Source organism: Pagrus pagrus (assembly GCF_965226575.1).
Source record: "Pagrus pagrus genome assembly, chromosome: 8".
Taxonomy (NCBI): Eukaryota; Metazoa; Chordata; class Actinopteri; order Spariformes; family Sparidae; genus Pagrus; species Pagrus pagrus.
The window spans coordinates 7,473,347-7,494,810 of NC_140192.1; the positions used below are offsets into that span (position 1 = coordinate 7,473,347).

Here is a 21,464-nt window from a genome sequence, read left to right on the forward strand (position 1 = left end):
TTTGGGCTCTCTGTTGTTAACGGCCTCAGATAAACAGACCGAGTGAATTACGTTTATTTCCCAGTGAATGTGTTATAAAGGTCAGTCTCTGAGCAGAATGCAGCTGGAATAAACAATAGATTTAATTGTCTCCTGATAGATGTTGTGCTCACGGTAACTTTTTCTAATAGTTTAAGTTAATGTACACATTGTTTTGGGGATATCTGTTGAGTGCAGACCTGAAGAAATGAAGCAAAAATGCTGGCAGTGTAATGAAAACGCAACATAAAGGGATAAGGCGCTTAGTAATTGGAGTTCTACTGACTCAGGATCGATAATACAAGGAGAAAGATACAACTAGTATTCGTCAAAAAGACAATAAGACAAAGAATAGATTTACTGGTTCCTTTTGTTCAACCACAAAAGGCATGGCAGCGAATGAGGCCCTGATTTACCTCAATAACCCTCAGTGAATCCAGATAATTGCGAGATTTATGTGATCATTTATGTTAACAAGGCAATCCCGGCTCTGCCAACCCCCAGCAAAACTCCAAAACAGCTCAGCCAGATGGAAGAAGAAAGCAAAAAAGGAGGAATAGTAGATAGGTCGGTCAAAAGAGATAAAACAGTGGGAGAGCAGAGTGCTGCACACCTTGTTAGACACCTTGTTAGTGCTCTGTCAGTCATTATAGCGACTGCTCAGGCAGGACTATAATAATATGGAAGGCTGTAACCAAAGACAGCATAGCTCAAGCTTCCACAGTGTCCAAACTAACATGTTAGCTGGTGTTATGACTGGAAATAAATACACTACAAGCTAGAGAGAGGACAATGGAGGCAGTCAGGTGGTAATAGAGGGCATGAAACAATGTTGTGGGCCAGAATAAACCAGAACGCATGAAAAACATTCTGTTGAAGCTCATTATATCAGTGTTGTGTGGGGTTCAGAGAGGTCATACTGACAGACACAACATGTGATTCAAATGCAAATGAGGAATAACATCACTTGCCTCCTGCCTGTCGAGTCTGAATGGGATCAGATAGTCGGAGCTGGCTTGTGTGAAAGTCAGTCTGCGCGATGTGCAGAGACAGAAGTTTCTGTTGTCAAACGTGTCGCCATCTTGAGTGAGATTAGGTTGGTATCTGTAAATCCAAATGCCAAATTCCCCAGATCCCAGTCCAGAAGGTGAAGGACAAGTCCGCTCCATGGAGGCCCCGTCGTGAATTCGACTTATCTCTGAGTCGTCGAGGCATAGACACAGGTCCTCTGGGAGTGCCCTGTGTGTCTGGCATCAGGGCGTTGGCAGTGGATCCTTTGAGTCCTGTGGGTTGTGAGGTGGGGCCTCCATGGATCGGACTTGTTCTGGCATATCCCTTGCCTGATCGTATTGGGATTTGGGCAATTTGGAGGCCAAATGTACACCTTGAGCTCTTTCTCGTGTTCCTCCAGCAGTTTTTTAAGTTGGCGGGGAGCAGTTACCTACAGGGCGTGCGCTGCCATCGGTGAGTTCTTTTGCTACGAGAGGTTTACTTGATCTACAACAACTGGGTTACAGTAGGTGCTGCATGTCAAGTGACATCCACAGCAATTTTGTCTGCCACCGGGCACACAATCTCCTGGGAAAACGATGGCTGACTGGCAACATGTCTGTCGGGCAGCCTGGCACCATTTGCATCTGCTTTTATGCATCCATTATAGACTAAAAGAATAAGCACATATTGTTCTGTGTGATTGTAATCGATACTCTGAAGGAAATGGAAACGATGTAGTTGACTTTGTGACAGCGGTGCCACTTCAAAGTGCGCTTATAGTACCTTATTTCTTGTGTTTAATAGTCTCATCTGGCCAACACATCTGTATACAGCTGTTGTACTTGCTCAAAATTATAGATCGCTGCAGTTCACTCAGCCTCTATGTGTGTGACAGGATGTTTTTCTTTCTGATTATACTGTAGGAGGGCTAAAATTAGAAAATCCAATCATAACCTAATTCAAAGAAGAGTTTTATCATCAGCCAACTAATTTTGTCATGGTGTTGTTGAATAAAACTTGGTGCTCTAATCACACTACAACTGCTTCTAGACTACGTGAAGTTTGTAATTACAATAATTAAGTCATTTTCGGGACTGTTTTGTTATTTGCTCTTATTACCGCAGTGACTAACTAATGTGTAAGATAATAAACAGCTTTATTTTACCATTTCCGCTGCAGGGCTAAAAGGAACAAATTAGATTTTGAGTGGAAAATGATGGAATATAATGAATGGGATGTTTTCCCAGCTGAATTAAAGGTAAAAGTAACCTTTGTCTTAAAGCCGTGGAACAGTTTTGTTTGTGGTTGTATTGTTGTGGTTTTCTGTGGTGTGTGTGACACTTAATGCCACTTTTCCACCAAAATTAGCAGGTCAGCACAGGTCTTTTAAGCGTGGGTCAAACTGCTAAAAATCGCCTGTTGACCCTATTCCAACTTCCCTCCTGCCGCTCCACCACTGGATGTTGATAACGAGGCATCACCTTGCACAGCCAAATTTAGCCTGTTCGCTCGGATCTTGCGTTTAGATCCAAGCCGATCCGAGCCAAGGTGATAAAAACCCGTGTCTACTGCAGAGTCAGTTGACACATGTACACATTCCCATCGCACACAAAAGCCCGATCTTAGCGGGATTAAGTGGGTTTTTTTGACCATTGGAAAAGGGGTATAACAATGTGCAGCACCATGCAAAAGAATGCGTGTGCACTCACCAGCAATGAGTTGCATTTGTTTCAGGGGAAGCATCAGTTTCCAGAGGTGAGAAGGGTGGCTGAGAGCGTTGCAAATTGCGTGTTATTGGTCTGCAGTAAAATAACAAAATACACAATGGGAACTGAGAGGAAAATAGTGTTTTAGAAGCGTGGGATTTACAAGAAGAGAGAGCAACAGAGAGCGCGCTTGTTAAAACTATTCTCTGAGGTCTTGCCCAGCTACATTCTTTTTCACATTACCTTTGTGTTCTCCAGAGATGAGGACCACTTCACAGCCTAATCAAATGAGGCAAAATGCAATTATGCACTCAGAGAAACCTGGGTCACTTTAAGCTGATCTGAACATTAATTACTGAGTTCCCATGATCAATACCATTAAAGCTGTGCTCATAATTCATATTCACACTGACAACACTATTCAGTGTAATAATGGCAGTTATACAGAAACAAAGTCAGTGAGAGGAACGAAAAATGTAACCAATAAAAAAAGGTTTAGCTCACCATTTTTCAGGAGCTCACGACTTTTATACCACAAGAGGGTGTACTTCAAAACTACAGGTGCACCAAAGAAAGAGGGAAATAGTTAGGCAGGATGGAGAGCACCAATCGTAGTCCAGCGTGGAAGCATTGCGCTGTAAGAGAGGACAATGCTCGATGTAAACATTGCGACACCATCTTAAAATTCAGCTCCAGCACAAAGTCAACATTGTACCACCTGGAAAGTCAGCGCCCGACTGTTAAAAAACGCCGTCCTCAAACAATCACGATGGTGTAAGTTAAAGAGCTCAACTTATGTGGATGTTGTAGCAAACAGGAGATACAAACCCATAAAACTATACAGGGTACCTTTTACAGATCCTTAAACTTACATCCCGACCTAAAGGCACAGGACCAAGTCCAATGCCCTTTCTCTGAAAGATTTTCCTCACGTCTGTGTTTCTCTGGTGAAAATAAAAAGACACAAACAAACCGAAGCTCACAGACAAACGAGGCAGATGCGCACAATCTGCTGTCTGAGTCTTAATGGTTAATTAAAGGGGAAACTGAGAGGTTGCAGATCTGTTTTAAATTTCCACAGTGAGTGCGGACTAGCTGCCCTTGAGAAAAGGGGGAGGAAGAGGAAGACGAGAGAGTGGAGAGGAGTGACGGAGGAGGGCGTGTGGGTTGCGAGGTGTGAAATATTGAGAATGACAGTGTTAAAATTGAATATGAGCAACTCAAACGCAATCACTATCAAGTGAAGGAGCTTAGAAATACACGCGCACTTGGAGACTTGAGTGTGTGTGCACAGGAAGATGCACACACAGATTGCCCTAGTCAAGGGAAAATTGCTGAGAGAGCCATCTGTCAGAAGTTGCACTCAGAGAGGCAGCCATGATCTTATTGGTTTGATAGAACAAGACACAGTATGCATACAGTCACCTTAAGTCGACAGTACTGTAGCTGCTAGCTGAATTCACTGTGTATGTGTGTGTGTGGTGGACACGCACACATGTGCCACTGTGTGGGTTTTGGGTGAGAAAAAGGAAGAGAGATTAGAGAGCCCTGGATCGAATCTGACCGGCTTTGTGTTGTCTCTGTTTGTTTGGTGCAGTATGTGTGAGTTTTTAATAAGGAGGCTTCGTCGTCACTGCAGGTTTCAGACACCCACGACAGTTGGAATATCTTTTGTCGAACTTTTTTTTAACTTATTTTACATAACTTTTCAGATTTGTAAACGCATGCCTCACAGAACGGGCTGAAACTAAAAAGCCAACGCATAGTTTACCGTTACAAATGTTTCCTGTTCTACCATGAAGACTATTAGTGTGAAATATTAATAAATAACTTCATCCATCACCACTTTTCTAACAACCCTCGGCTATTATGGATTGGCTGCACACTGGTGTGTGAAATTCTCTCTCTTTCTGCAAGAAAAGCCCTTACTTTTGCCCTTTTAGAAATAAGCGTACAGAAATACAAAAGTGCCAAATACACATGAATACCAACACGCTCACACGAGGCCTTGACTTCCCGTTGGCTGTTGTAACCCTTATACTATACACAGATTGTATTGATCCATATATAGGAGGCGAGCACGGAAACACAGCCTGTAAATAAGCTCAAAGAATTTTTTGCTGACTCCAACGTTTTTATGTTCCTTTCAACTGTGAACAGGAGGCAAAAGTGCTGATGAGGCTTGAAGAAATGGAGGAGAGAAGAGGAGAAACGAGTGTTTCCGTAATAAGTCCAATGTCAAGCAATTTCTGCATATGGTACAAACGCCCAGCCTCGCACTGACACACACATTCAGAGCGGTACTCTTAACCCAGCTATTCTGGGAGGTTACCACACTAAGCCACAGGCAGACTCACACACACACACACACACACGCACAGACAAACAGAATAAGGCCAGGTTTATCGCCGGTCTCCACACTTGGCCCGGTGCTGTCTGGAACTTCTGCTCTAACTTCATTCATTCCAAGGAATGAGGAAAAGCTCTCGAAGGCCAAAAAGCAGCCAGTTTTAATGAATGTTTACAAGCGATGATGCAGCAAGTTGGGCAGAGTCTCCCTAGAGAGCAGACACACAAGCACACAAGGAAATGTGTGTGCATGAGAGTGTGGTTGAGTTTCCGAAAAATAAATACAAGAAAATGTGCCGAAATTAACCTAAAATTGAGTAAAACTGTTTTTAGTTATTCCTTCTTTAATGGTCCCATATTGTTGAAAGTTTTCTTTTTGATTATCAAGCAGGTTGCAGGTGCTTTATAAATGCTGCTGAAGTTGCTAAATCACAATGCTCCAGAGAAATGCACAGCCCGTATTCAGAAACGGTGCTTTCAAACGAGCTGCCAGGACTTCAGCAAGGTTGTGATGTCGCATTTATACAGTCACTGCTCTAAACAATACCCCTGGCTCAGCTGTGGTTGCAAAAACGACAGAGTTGATGTGGAAACGCGGTGGGCGCTGCCTGCTCAGGCCTGTGAAAACTGACCAGTCAGAGCAGACTGGGCTTTTTGGGATGGGGGGCCTTAAAGAGACTAAAACAGAGATTACAGACAGAGGGTGAATAGAGGGGCTGCTACGTTCGACAGTATATGAAAAATAATGTGTTTTTGACCAATAAAGCATGCAAGCATTTTCTAGCAGACACACAAAAAATATACACTTTGAAAATGAGCGTAATATGGGACCTTTACAGGGAATAATGTTTGTTTTGGACACCCAAAAAGCTTTCTCGCTGATATTAAAGAAAGCCATTATATGTATTAAGGCTACAGCTTGGCACCCTGACAACAATCAAATCAGCTTATAATAGCCATTAAGGCATTCCTCTTGGGGTACATGTTTGGCCATGACACCACACAAATGGCTGCCAACCACCAGCACAAGACACTGTAGCATCTCTCAATAGCAAACATGGAAGTCAATCAGTTGTCTTATGGCTTCAGATACTGGAGGGGTTTGTGTGGCTGTGGCGAGAGGGTGAGTCCGTGCGGTTGTTTGGGCTCAGTATGCTGTTGTCTGTGCACCAGTGACTTTCACAATGGAGTTATATTCAAAAATACCATCATTACAAGCAAGATTTCAAAGCCAACAAGAGATGGCAGGAGAGAGGGAAAGCAACAGAGAGTAAGAAAAAATTAGATTTCTGAAGTTGGCCTTTTGCAATTAAAATTTTCAGTAAAGGGTCGTCAAAACACTGCTGTCCTTTTTTCATGATGAAAAACAAGAACTATAATATCTTCCATAGGCACAACAAGGTTGAAATGAAATAATGTAAAGTGTTATCTCTTTCCCCTGAATACACAGACACATATATAATATGTAGACGTAAGCACAAAGAGTCTTTCCCTACTTTGCACACACGCAGACATGACTGATATCTGCATGGCGAGCACGCTCCGAAGCGCGGCTAAGTGGGGAATCATTTGCATTTCAATCTTTTAATTTGCTCCCTTTTTGTGAAATTGAGCCGACTTCCACAAGCCAGCCGCGCTGATGACAGAATCCCATTCCAGCGTCCCCCCCTGAGGGCGATTCTGTACAATTTGAATATCTTTTTTTTTCCCCCAGTTGGACTCATATTGAAACCCATCTTCACATTACACATGTTGAACTCTTGTGTTCATGTTCTGAACATGTCAACTCTGCAAAGATAGAGTTCAAGACACATTATGCTCAGACATCCAGAATGGAAGTCGTCCTCTGGTCTCAGGAGAGTGACAGAAGAGAAGAGACAGAACAAGTTTTCTACAAAATACTGTATTTGTCAAAACACGGTCGGTTGTGGCGTACTTTTAATCTTCCAAACTCCACTGTTGTGTTGAAAGCAGCAAAGACAAATACAACAAATACATAAAGTTCTGCACTGAAACAATCAGGATTTCATTTAGATTTTTAATTACCAAAAAAAGTCACAATGGAGTAAAATTGTAACTTTTCCAACTTTTACAATTACTGTTATCTTCCATTTGATATCATAAGCACTCTGTCTGTATAATGGAACTGTTTTGTTAAGTTAGTAATAGTTTTAAACTTTTAATTTCAATGTTTTGATTACTTCTGATTCTAATTACAATCAAGTAAACAGATGATATCAGGATGTTATCTTTTTTCCCCAAATATTTTCCTGAATCCAGAGAAAGTGGATCTCGAACCACTTCACCCATTTGCTGTTTTTGTTCACTTGTTTGACAAAAACACCCACCCTTCTCACAATTAATGACGATTTAGTCCCTTGTGAAGATGCTGCGTGCAGACACAAGCTGGCCTGGTCGTGTTCGCAGACATTCAGCTTACAGTGTGTGTTCAGTTTGGGGCACAGGTGAATGACAGATTGGACAAGGGTTCTTAAAAAAAGTGTAACATCTGTGTCCTGCAGTAATGATGTGGCATGTTTACCCAGCATAAAACCAGATCAAACACTTGGATATCCACACACACATCCACACACACACACACACACACACACACACACACACACACACACACACACACACACACACACAGGCCTTATTTAATCTATTTAGATGATCTCTGGCTTGGTCTCCGCACCACTTTGGCGGTTTCTCTCTGACCCTCTTCCTCCCCCACGCTCATATTGGCTCTCTTTTTTCGCTTTGATCTCCTCCTGTTTTCCATTCCCAGGATACTTTATATGCATAAATCAAATTCAAATAATTATTCAAATTACAGGTATGCATCAGTAGTAGATGCCTGCTTATTTGTATCATAACATTTATGTTTATAAATGTGTAATATGGTTATAGATCCTATAATTTATACAATTATATGTCAAATGAGGGTAAACGGGGTCCAGGGCTGCATGCATAAATTTACCATGATACCGTGAAACTGTTCTCCCCGACTTGATTCTTATTTTATTCAAATGCGCACAATCTTTTCTACGTCACGAGATGTAAATATTTAAAGCGTCTTTCGATGTGTATGCAGCACATGTATTTCTGTGCATACACATTATATGTCTGTGTTTCTATGAAATTGTGTGTGACTGTGTGTGACTGTGTGTGTGTGTGTGTGTGTGTGTGTGTGTGTGTGTGTGTGTGTGTGTGTGTGTGTGCGCGCGCATGCTTCTCGTGTAGAAATGCTTTTAATCACATGTTTATGTGTGTTTCTGTCAGTGGCTACTGTAGATTGTGTCTGTATGTAGTGTTCATGTCAATAAGGACCGGGCCCAGAGCAATTTGTCAACATCAGAGGTGAATCATTGCCAGTATGAAATATTAATATGTCATTCATGAATATTAATAACTTTATTGAAGCAATTACCATAATACCAACACTCCTCAAGCACATGTTACACTTACTACTAAAGGGAAATAAATTATACACTAAGTAATATGGATTTATTCCCTTTATGTGCACACACAGAGAAATTAAACTGCTCGTCTCTGAGCGGCGAGTCGAGCTCTGCGCCGCTCAGGGACCACACAGGAGAATCAGCTGCAGTATATCTGGTACAATATACAGAATATATATTGCGCATTGTCCCTGACAAATAACAAAATGAAATAGATATGTTAATAAAAATGTATTTATATGAGACTCGTGTGCACACGCAAGAAACGTAAGTGCTGCGTGCAGCTGAAAAATCAATATCTAAAAATGAAAAAAAAAATATCCTGAGACAGGTCGATTTGAATCTGGTTGCCAAGTTACTGATTGCAATCTGTTATGCTGAGTGTAATCAAGATCTCTCCTGTCACAATCAAAATTCTGGATGACATTGATAAAACAATTAGTTTAACTTTATCGAAGTCCTCCTGCTGTTGAAGGATAAATGCAATTAGCTGAGGACTAACTTTCACATCATCATAATAACCTTCCATCACTTTCAAAGTAGGTTGAATATATATTAAAGAGTATATAATTATTTGTCTAATGAATATTAAATGTTGAGAAATGTTAGCAAACAATAACTGAATAGGCTAATGTGAACATTACTACGCCATTACGTTCCACATTACCCTTTTGCCTACACACTTAATTCCATCTTCCCGACATAAATCTTCTATACGTTGTTTGTTTACCACGCGGCTGTTTGTCAGAACCACATTCCATCGTGTTTTGATGATAGCCTGAGGTTCTTATAGGAAATCAGACGGCATGCTGGGAAGGGAGATACCATTAGGCCCCATCTCCGATTCGTAAACTTCATGCATCTCAGCTCAAATCCACCACATTACTGGCCTGCTGCATCCTCATAATGGCCCGCGCTGGCCTGAAAAAACTGCTAACCACATGGAAAATCCCTCTTCGCTTTGGCTGATAGCCAGGGGTATTAGAGGTGGCACATGTACAAAGGAGAGATTGAAGAGCAGAAGGCAGGAGGGGTGCTGGAGGGAGGGATGCATGCATTCTGTCATCCTCCGCATCCCCTCTTCCATTCTCTCACTCGTCTCCCCCCTCCACCCTGGCCCCAACGCCGTAATATGTCTTCCCCAAGTTGTTTATAATCACTGGGACACCATCGGTCGAGAGTGATTGAGGTGCCGGAGAAGAAATGGATGGCAAAAATAAAAAAAATGAAAAAACGATTCCTGCAAGTCATCAGACAGCAGAGGGGTATAATCTGAGGCAGTGGATGGGCCTGCTCAGTGGTGAGATTTGAAGCTTTACAAGAAATCCACATACATATAAAACCCTCCTGGATGTGCCCACCGCTCGGTTGGTTTCAAAGCCGCACTCGTCTGGAGCTACCTTTAACTGCAGCATGTCAACAAGGATGGGTGGGGGGGGGGGAGACGAGAGGAGGGGAGAAGTGAGAGGTGCAGAGAGGCAAGGAGGCAAAGTGAGAGAGGCAGACAGGCAGAGAAACACGGTGAATGTGTTTGATGCAGATGAGTTGGCTTATAAAATAATGTAGTGCGCCAAAACCTGCTGGATACAACAGCTCCTGCATCTGACTTATTTTCATCCCTGTTTCCGGCTGTCCCTGTTATTTCACTCAAAACAAATGAATAACTGGGTGTAGACATACTGCATGTTTGTGGGGATTTTGCAAGTGCATGTGTTTGGCTTTGTTTTCTGTGTGTGCCTTGTGACGCCTCTGAATTTGTTGAGTCAAACAAACAAACAAGAACTGAGTTGCAACCAAACTACGGCCTATTTTCTGACCAACCAAAGTTCTTTGAATGTCAGATTATCGACACTGTTTCCAATAACAGTCAAAGCTCTTTAAGAATCGTCGGTACCCTGAGTCCTAAAATGTAAAATCATCGGTAATCATGTTGTGTTACCAGCCGCGTCTCATTGGCAGGGCATCAAATACATCTACGGACGTTTTGTCACGTAAACCGAAACCTAGGATTTGTGGACGGACAGCACACAGACGCTAAAACCTCGCACATCTGTACGAGACACTGATTGCGTGTACAGGCCGTGTTTGTGTTTGACAACCTGGGATGGGAAATTTCTATTTATTCTGTAAACTTAGCTTGAATGAGTTCAGAAAACCTGCTTATCACTAACGGTGTCATATAATCAGCGCCATGCATAAACACTTTATCATAATCAAGCATATTATGTTGCCTGGAGATGCTGGAAAGTGTTAATTACATTACACTCATAATTGCTGATACCGGAGATTAATGTATTTGCCAAAACACAGATAACGTGCTCTGTTTTGATTTTGATTTGAAATGAAAACTTGTTTTTCTCGACCTAACGTGGCATTACCAGAACAACTTCAACTTAAAAGTTTTCCGTATGTGGAAAAAAACATCTTTTCACTATTTTCTTTCACTCAAAGTTGTCAGAGTAGTACAACATGTGATAGAGTCGTAGAGTATGAGTAATCATGTTTATCTGTAATGTTTGATGGAACCTTTTGGGGCTTTGATAATGAAGAAGTAGTTTCTTTGATGCGATGCTGTTGCTTCTTTCGAACAGCTTCCTGTCTTGAGTTTGAAAGACATCATTATTTTGTTTTCAAGCTTTGAGAGAGAAAAAAAAAAAACATCTTTACAGAATTCTGTGACATGAAAAGCTGTCTTCAGTGTTTTAGAAAAAAAAATATAAAGACTCGCTGTTTTTATAAACTGCATGATTGGCAAAGTATATTATGTGAGATTATTTCGACAGCAGAAGAAAGTCTGAAACTTGTCATGATGATTTAGAAGGGCTTATGTTTTCTGTTCGACAGTAATGGAAGATTCAAAGGTCCTCAGTATACCAGCGCGTAGGGCTCTTTTTTTTCTGACAGCACAAAGACAAGTGAAAGCAAAACATGTTGGTATTCTGATGACCATGAAAAGATGTTTGCCGGTCGCTTTGGTACGTACGTGCTGAGTGTGGATGCTGAATAATGTAATTAAAGACCTTCTGATTTTGATGTAAAACTCACATTAAAATCAAACCCAATGCGTCAGTAGCAAGGCTGCCAATAAAGGAAAGCAGTTTGCATTCAGCTAAAGAAGAATGAAAGAATCTCAGCAGTGCTGCTTCTGTCATCCACCACTGCTTTAGTCGCCTGTATGAAACTGCTTTCCAGGCTTTTTTTTTTGTTCTTTTATTCTTCTAATTTTATTGTAGCTTACACAGCCGGTGGCTGTCAGTAACAGCTTTTGTGTGGATCAATGAGTTACAAAATAAAAACGTGCAATATTACGCATGAAAAACAACATGACATGACCGGGAAATCAATATCTCAGGAAATGTATATTCAGCATTAAATGTACATCGCCTGACTTTGGCGGCACGTTTTTTAATGCCGCAGGTTTGTGCATCACTTGTTTGAACCTCCCAGGATGCAATAGGATTTTCTTACTCGGAGAAGCTAGTGTGGTCAACCACAACTGTGATTGGTGCAGCTGTTAAAACCACACAAGATGACTATCACTGACTAATCTTACCAGGTTTTTTATTAAAAAGGTGTAACAATTATTATACAATGTCAGACAGACATGATGCATTTACTCGTGGTTAGCAGTGTGTCAGCAGATGAGTGTGTGATTATGATGGATGCAAATCTTGTAAAAACCTCAACTAGTAACCAGGCTAAAACCAACCAAACAAAAATGGGAGCACAGGCTGTGACAACCTGATCTGAAATAGCCCCGGGAGACACTCCAGGTGCTCCCAAGTTGCACATATGAACTCCACCTACCAGGAACCTGCAAGGCAACACACACACACACAGCAGGCCCTACTAAAGCAGGACTCTGTCACACTCCCCTCCATGGCTTATAATTTATATCCCATTTCACCCAACTCCAATGCCTAAAGAACCAATCACAGAGCTAGTTTACATGAACTTCCTGGTGGAAAAGACCTGGGTCGCATAGCTAATTTTATTTCTCACTTTTGATTTTGTTATTTCAAAGTGTATATCAGTCATCTAAAATGCATATTTGATGCTTTCATATGAATACAGCACTTTATTTGACCTGTCGGGGCACAGACTAAAGGAAACGACAGCTGGAGTTTAACCAAACGAGCAATTAGTCTGGTGAGAGCTTAGAGCTGGTGAGATGTCACTGTCGGGTAGATTCGCTTTATCAGAGATGCCAGCAAATTAACGCAGCACATAACATAGGCACAGCAGAAACATCAGATAGGTCGGACCGCCGCAGATTGACTGTTGTTGTCAGTGCGACATTGCGGTGATTTGGACTTATGAGCCATTTTCTGATATAACTTTTAAAATAGAACCCATATTTTGAGGGATAATTTGTTCAGTTTAAAAACGTTTAGAGTTTAAAAAACTTTGATTACTCAGAATAAGGCAACAAACTTTGACTAGGATCTTCATCCGACTTGAAGATGAAGATGCACATGAAGTTTTTCCTGATACTATTGATTTGCTCCTGATGTTAACATGTGACGCCAACAATGGTGTCGGCTGCTGCTCACAGAGATCAACCTGTGAGTGGATTCTCACATGCCTGTTTGTTGTCAGCCTACTGTGCTATCCAGCCAAAACATCCTTCAGCGAGACACTCTTGAAGGCTATGAGCGAATAAAATTGTTCAAATTGTAGTAAAAAAAAAAAAAAAGTTACATCATTTTGTTGCAAGATTGCAGCGTTTTCCAACTGGGAGCTGACATCAGCTGAACATATTCCAACTCTTCTTTCCTCATTTATAAAGCTCTAATGAACTGCTCCTGTCTTCTTTCATCCAAGAATGAGTGAGAGTGATGATGTAACTTCGAAGAGAAGCCTCAGAGCGGTTGGCAGCGGGAATGTACATTTTAAAAAGAGATGGTGCGTTTGATAGAAGTGGATCCAGAATCCTGTGGACAGACACTGTGAACTGTCTGAAGTGGGAGAAAGGAAAGCAGAGAAAGAGAGATCGATTATTCAAACGTAATGCCGCTGTGGGATGAGATTACAGTCACAAGTTTGCACAAGTGGACGCCACAAGCACCTCTCACCGCATTTCAGCACAATACACAGGACAGTGCTGGTGACTGAAGGGGCTTGTTTACACTGACGGCATAAAGTGAGGAGCATAGAGGCCACTGTCTATATGCCATGCACAATATCAGTGCTGCGCCTCAACTCCAATTTGGCCAGCCACATCTTCCTTTGTCTCATGTTTACCTGAGAGGGAAGATACACCTCTACAAACACAAAAGTCTGCTCTTTCAAACTGAACAGGCAACAGTTACGTGATCGAGAGGCTTTTAAGCTTTGTAACGCTCGTGCAAGACACCTCCGAAGGTGGCATGTGAGCTACAGCTCCTCAACGCAGAGGAAGGATTGTCACATCTATTCATGGAGAAACTTTATCACTGATATGCAATCCCTTAGAGTGAGAACATCTTCTCCTGTTTATGCAGCTTTTAAAAACAAATTAAAGTCCTTGAGACATATTGATCTTAAAATTCATTCAGGTGCAATATGTCTGACAGTTGATTGGTGAGTCTCATTCCGAGATTGTCAAATACTGGCGCTTTGAGTCGATGGAGAGCTGCAGCTTTGATCACCGGTTCTTAAAAAGTGTAATCATTGCTAATAGCATTTATACATAATTGTAGCTTTTTTTTGCATAAAATCAATAGAAAACCCAGAAAATGGTCAAAACATATCGGTTTGTTGCCACACTCTTCCTTTCCCCCCCGAAAGGACCTGTAATCCACATATTATGATGAAGAACACAGAGAAAGACAACAGATGCAACACAATGATCACATAAAACTAATCGATTAAATTAATATGCTTGAGTTTTAATTCCTCAAAATACGAAACACCTAGTCATCTGCCACGGGACGCCCTGAACACTCTCTCCACACTCGACTCAGAGACCAGCACAGCCTGTCAAACTTCTGATTCATCTACATGTCGTGGCTCAATAGAAAAACATAAAATAGGTCTTATAAGCACCACTGCGAAGGCTCTGCATCGCACCCCCGTGACACTTTGTGAACAAAATGTCTTAGCCTCCGAATCACCCCACCAGATTTACTGCACTCACACACATAGGATCAAGGACATTTTTGCCCAATCATCTTTCCTCTTTGATTAGTTTGTCCTAAGACTGAGGGATGAGGGTCGTGTCTGGTGCTCTCATAAATCTGAGGACTTGATGTTCTCGTTAGATATTTCGGCAGCTTCCTAAATGAGCAGATTTGTCATGTGCGCACAGCTACACACAAACTTTATGGGGGAATAGGTGTGAGTTAGCATGTGTGTGTGAGAAAGTGTGTGTTTGTGTGAAAGTGCTGATGAACTCTTCCTCTCGTGGACATTATTCCATTTGACTACCAACCAGAAAGATCAGTTACTAACAGGAGAATTGAAAGTATTTCAGTCATACAGTTTTATCATATGGTATTTTTAATTCAGGACAAACCTGAACATAATTGTGGTATATATACACTCTAAGATTTTAGTCAAGGTAATCATGTTTGAGTCCATTAGTACACCCATTACCTGTTCAAATTATCTTGCACTCAGCTTTTATTTTCCCTCTTGCATCGTCTTCCCTTGAGAGCCGATACTATGAGAATGCAGCAGTGACACGCTCAGCATGAGCCAAAGATGGGCGATGAGAATAAAACCAGAGATTGAGGGAATATCTGAGAGAATGTGTTTTTGTATATAAAGACAGAAAGTATTAGGAAGAGGTGGAAGGACTAATTACCAGCCAAACTGCTCAGCAGCCAAGAGTGGGAGAGTGCAGGCGTTTATAGTGGTAGCTACAGGGCAGCTCTCAGATTTAATGCAAACTGTATATTAATGTCGAACACAGCATCATTCAAAACATTTAATAAAAGGATTTGCAACATGCTTTCAGAAGAAATAAACAGAACTGAAAACCCTCAGATTCCCTGAAAAGATCATTGTCGTCGGTCAGCTGTTCATCCGTTCAGTCGATCAGAAAATAGGATGGTGAAGCTGGGGGAGTATAAATAGCAGAACCATGAGTCACGACACGAGAAAGCAGGTCTGTCGGCCAGCTCAGAGGCTGGCAGTGTACTGTAGCAGGTCAATCAGTCAGCCAGTCAGTCTCATAGCCAAGCTAGTCAGTTAAGCATCCAGAAATCCAGTCTCGCAGTCAATCAGAGAAAGTAGACAGAATATAAGCCAGCAATTAGGTTCTTCTCACCAGTGGGGTGGCCAGCAACTGGTCCAACGGGGACCTGCAAGTTGAGAAAATACATAAAATATTAAACACGGCAAATTGATTTGCAAACTTTTAGCTGCAAACGAGCACATGTAATATTGATTTGGAATCCCATTTTGAGAGGAGCAGGAAGAAATAGAGGAATGCTTTTTTTCTGCCCGCAGCTACAGGGGGAACACAGCGCAGGATGAGAGGGGCGGTGAGGAGACACGTGGTGGTAAGAATGGAGAGCTATATCGAAGGGACACAATAGGGTGCCTTTGAAGCTGCCGAGCTTGCATCCACAAAAAGCTGCTTCATGCTAGCTGTGCCTCCTCTAGAATTCATAAACATACACACATGCAAACGGAGACGCATGCACTCACTTACCTTTTGATTTTTGTCAGGATTGCAACCATTGGAAAACTTGAAAGGTGCCTTGATGAGCGCCTTGAAGAGCGGCTCCTTTATTCTTAACTCCTACAGAGAGGAGTCTCTGTGAAGCTAACGTTACCTGCACGGGGTGACTTCACTGAAGGGACACATACAGAGGAGCAGTTACCTTATTATCTGTCTTGAGCAGCCGACCCGATCACCTTTTAGTCATCCTCACTCCGTCACAGCCAGTCATATTTCTGAAAGCATGTTCTGTTCAGGGTGGCAAGGTCGCTGTAAGTTGAATGTGAGTTCAGTTTAATCTGAGGTTTGGGGGCAAGCAGCAGCATGTCCTTTTAGAGGGATTTTCAGTCATGTACTTGTAAAATAAAACAAGCGTGTCCATCTTGGGAAGCCTGTTTTTTAAGATAAAGGTATTTGCATCCTGTACACATCAACATGACACATGACTCAACTGCTCACCAACTTGAAGGATTGGCTCACTGCCTATATTCTTCCTCAACGGTGACATCCATCCGAGTGTGTTCCCCTATAAGAACGATGGTTTTGATAGTGCACAGTACGAAAGAAGCCTCCGATGATGCAGTATACTGTGTTATGAGAGATGGGTTGATAGCACAACACCCAGTTTATACAATTACTTAATAGATCAGTGGTGTGTGACAGTTGGGGCTTGTATGTCATGCCCTTAAAGGTGCAATATGTAAGAATTGGCCACCTGTCTGATTCTTACTCCAAACAAATAGGGGGCGGCGTATCATATCAGAGAAACAGCAAACTGCTGCAAACTATTACTGCCGTTGGCTAGTTAGCTCAATTAGCTCAGTTAGTTAGGACTCTGATTAGCGGACACTGCTCAGATTGGGATCTCTGACAGGGACTAGCTAGTAAGCATGCTAACTTCAGTAGATATCTCAGCAGCGCAATACACTGACGTTTTCAACATTTGGTCAAATCTGTTATCTCTCATTATGTTAATAATATTTTGAACTAAAATTCTTACATATTGCACCTCTAACCTTAAGAAAGGGGAATAAATAAACAAGTAATTAGTATTTTATAATCGCTGCCTATTCTTGCTGTTGGAAGATCTTATTATGGACCACGAAGCCTATTACACACTGATCAATCAAGCCCCCTTTGTTTCAACACAAAGTTATACAATGCTATGTCACATAAGTAAAAGCAGTGATCATATTCAGTCTCTGCACAGCACCACACCGTGTATATGCTTTCGACTTTCAACTCCCTTTGGCATCAGCTCTCCCCCTGAGGATTCAGGCTTTCTGTCATGTTGCCTCTGCAGGGCCTAACTGGTCAACAGTAGTTATTAAAAGGAAAAGAATTGCACCATAAAACTGCGTTGGCTTCTTCTTAACAAACATGAGCATAGCCAGACGCTGACAGCCTGACAGACACATACATTATTGTACACTTTACTATGTTAGCAACATTTTAAGAGCTGACGTCTCAGTCCATAGTAAACTGATAAAGAAGTTTCTGACATTTGGGCACCTTTTTAAAATCAATGCCAGACCGGTCTTCAGATAAATCACATTAAGGGCCTTTTCAACCCACTTCTCAATGTTCACTTACTTTTATTGAGCTTCATAAATCCAAGTTTATACAATATCTTACAAAGATGTCACCACTCTCTCTCCTTGTGTCTCTCTCTCGCACACACACACAAAATGACCTTTTCAAAAAGTCTGCTGTAGTTGATTTGATTTAGACGTTGTCCAGGGACTGAGAGAACTATAAAACATCTAAAAGAACCTGACAAAAGTCTGCCCCCTTCAAATTTTGGGACGTTCGGATGCCGGAACTCAGCAGAGTCATTTTCCCAACCGTATTAAATATTTTATTAAAGTCACTTGTGCAGCTAGAAATCAACATGAAATTGTTCTGAGGCTTGACAATAGGGTTTTTTTCTGGTAACTAAATCGGTCCTCCATGGATATTGCCAGGATGAAGCCCGAAATCCCCAAATACCTTCTGCGGGTGGAATGATTCACAAAGGTCATGTTTTAGAAGCTATTGAAGTCCAAGATACTGCAGTCACGGTTTGACATATATTTGGACATTTTGGCAGCCCACGTTGTGTGAAGAAGCATCTCTGCCGGCTGGTCTGCATTCAGCCTTGGAAAAGATTCAATGCATCTTCCCACTGGCAAGTCTGCAGTAATTTTCTCATGAATAGTTAACTGCATGAACTTTATCAAAAATGTTATTTCCCATATTTATTATATTGTAATTGATGAGCGTGCGTACCAGGTTTCCTGTCTCTGAAAACAATTTGATGCGAAGGCAGATACTTACAGCTATTTTCTATGCGTGTAGATACTTTCTGAACGACTGAACGACATTTCGAAACGAGAAATCTGGAGAAAAAGGTGAAATGAGTCAGATGAGAAAGACGGCATCAGTCTTTGCTAAGTCATCGCTGAACAGGTTGCTGTTTCTGAAATTGCCTTTTTTGTATCTTTTTCTTACACGGATTTGACTTTAATCTTAATCATTTCCTGATCTGTCTTCAAAAAGAGAGTCGGTCTCAGTCAGCATACCTAATGAAATAAAAAGATTAAACGAAAAGATTGATTTCGTAACCACAGTGCTTCTGCATGTGACTTTTTATGCAAGAAAAACACTCAAAGAACCATTAAAGACTTTTTAAAACATGCACCAGAACCCAGGACGTCACGTGATTTAGCATAAAGGCATACAGCATAATGGGATAGACGTATGGGAGAATAAGACTCAGGCGAAGATGCACAGGGATTATTTGAACTGAATATAGAGTACAGTACCACACATTATTCTGCCTAAGGGCCTGTGGTTGAAACCTGATGTCAACAGCAAATGCATTGCCTGAGAAAGTAAACCCACAGAGAGGGAGGGAGAGAGATAACAAATTTGAATTAAATCAAATGCTATAAGCGATGAAGGGAAAAAAGGAAGAAAAAAAGGGGGGGGGGGCTGAAAGGAAGATGGAGAAAGCGAGAATACAGTGGAGAAAGAGGCGCGGAGATAAAGGGAACATGGGATTACGTGGGTGTCACATATATTATTGAGTCTGGGCTGGAGGAAGTGAGAGCGAGGAAGAGCGTCTGTTGGTCGACGTAACGGTGATTCCCTGCCACAAGGATGAATGAGGCTAATTTCTAACAGGCTTCAATAAAAGGCAGCGAGGATGAGCTCACTGGCTGCAAATCAATCATTACCCTGTGTGTGTGCATTAGGTATGCATACCTAAATGTGTGTATGTATGGTTGGACAAGTATACGTGTGTGTATAAATGGTAAGGCTAGCCAAAGATGAATGTGTTATTTTCTCTGCTGGTTATTACACAAACCAATCCTGTGTGAGGGAGGGCAGGGGTGAGAGTGACAGCCAGCCAGAAATCCGCGGCGGATTTCGTGGCCTTTTACTGCAGCACGACAGGATTTTCAGAGGACAGGGCTACAAAAAAGCTGTTTACGACCCAAGATGCGGATAAGGAGGTTTTTATATTTAAAGATGGACAAGCTACTTTTCATTGCAACGTCCTCCAAGCAGCATTGACGAGCGTTTACACATTCTGCTCAGATTTATCGAGCTGATAATTTATTGCAATAGCAACCTTTTTTCTTCTTTTTTTTATACTTGTGTCCCAAACAGCTATTCCTGCGGGTGTTGAGACGTTTGCAGAGGAAACCTTTACCTCAATATATAAATATTATCTCAAAGATGTAGCAAGAAGATGTGCTCTTTTGATGTCTTTTCTAAAAAGAACACCGATTCACTTCTCTGCAGTTTCTCCCCAGACTTTATGCTGCAATGTGTAGATCCAGATCTGTTAATCCAGACATAATCTTTCAGGATGTGCTCTGCTGTTTCAACAGCTTTTTCCTCTTGCAGCCCCGAGTTGCTTCCGTGTGTTAATGTGACGGCTTATATCTTCGACCGTGCGTTTGAACTTTCTTTTGTTCGGTCTGTCCTCGCAGGTGGAGAGGTGCCCTACACCACTCTCGCTACGAGGATGATGATGGGCTTCTGGTGGATGTTCGCTCTTATCGTCATCTCCTCGTACACCGCCAATCTCGCAGCCTTCCTCACCATCACACGCATAGAGAACTCCATACAGTAAGTGTGCAAGCAATTTTGATGATTTTCTCTGTTGTCAGTGGCAACCATGCTGGCTTCAAGATCTGGTTTAATGGCTTTTATTTCAGAAAAAAAAATAGGGTATTTTGTATTTTGATGCAGAAGAACTTATACACACATATGCACCATAGAGTTTGTGTACATTTGTTCTTCCCCTCTCCTTTCCTTCCCCTCTCGCCACCCTTGTCTCCCCTCCTCCTTCTTCAACACTTCGTAGGATAGTAATTTCCTGTCTGCCTCAAGTTGGATCTATCATCGTGTATGTGTGCGTTCATGTGTGTGTGTGTGTGTTTTCACTGATCAAAATAGGTAAGATAAGGAGAAACAGAGAGAGAGAGAGAGCGAGACAGAATAAGAGTGTTTTTGCATGTTCCTCTCAGGTTGGGGGCAGAGAATGCATCGAGGCGACCGGCATAGCCTTCTACCCTCATTGTGCTTTGCCCCCCCCACACACACACACACTCACAGACCAACAAACACGCACATTATTTCCCTAAGCTCTGTGCCCTCTGTTTATCTATCCTTGTGATAATATGTTTGCCTGCTTCTCTCCTGGTGGCACTAGGAAACGCTCATCTCTCATTGGACTAATCAGCATGCCGAAGCATCCGCTATGCCCGGCAGTGCCACAGTTAATTGTGCTTGGCTTTGGAATAAACAACATTTATTTCTCTAAATCTCATCACTATCTGTCTCTTAATTTGTTTCTGTCAGTTTGTCTCCCCTTCACTCTCTCTACCCTTCTCTTTTAAGGTCTTCGGCAGACCTTTTTCCTTCACTTCTGCCTACACGCTCCCTTCCTGTTTCCTTATTCCTTTCATTTCAAGTCCTTCTGTCTAGTCCCATGGAAGGTCTTTAGAAAGAATCACTTTTATTACTTTCTCTGGCCTATTCTCACTTGTTTTGCCTTAATTTGCCGTCATTAATGAGTGCCTCCTAGTTTACTGCCTCATTCAGCATCCATTGGGCTAATTAAGGATTTCCATAAATTTTAATGCATTATCTTTCATGTGTTGACTCTTTAGGGGTCATTAGTGGCAAAAACATCCCCTAAACAGCAGCACCCGTGTGGCCTTGGGCCTCCCAAAGATGGGTGGTGGGGTGAGTGGCGAGAGGGAGCATACCCACAGTTAACCGAAAGCAATTGTC

General features: G+C 41.9%; 1 protein-coding gene across 3 annotated transcripts in view; it reads left to right on the forward strand.

Annotated features, from left to right (window-relative positions):
• grid2 (glutamate receptor, ionotropic, delta 2) overlaps positions 1–21,464 on the forward strand; it is a 476,444-nt gene that overhangs the window by 385,743 nt on the left and 69,237 nt on the right. For all 3 annotated transcript variants that reach the window (XM_084359835.1, XM_084359836.1, XM_084359834.1), the window contains exon 12: positions 20,156–20,294. In XM_084359835.1, the coding sequence (XP_084215961.1) occupies positions 20,156–20,294 (139 nt within the window). The remainder of the gene's footprint in view (positions 1–20,155; positions 20,295–21,464) is intronic.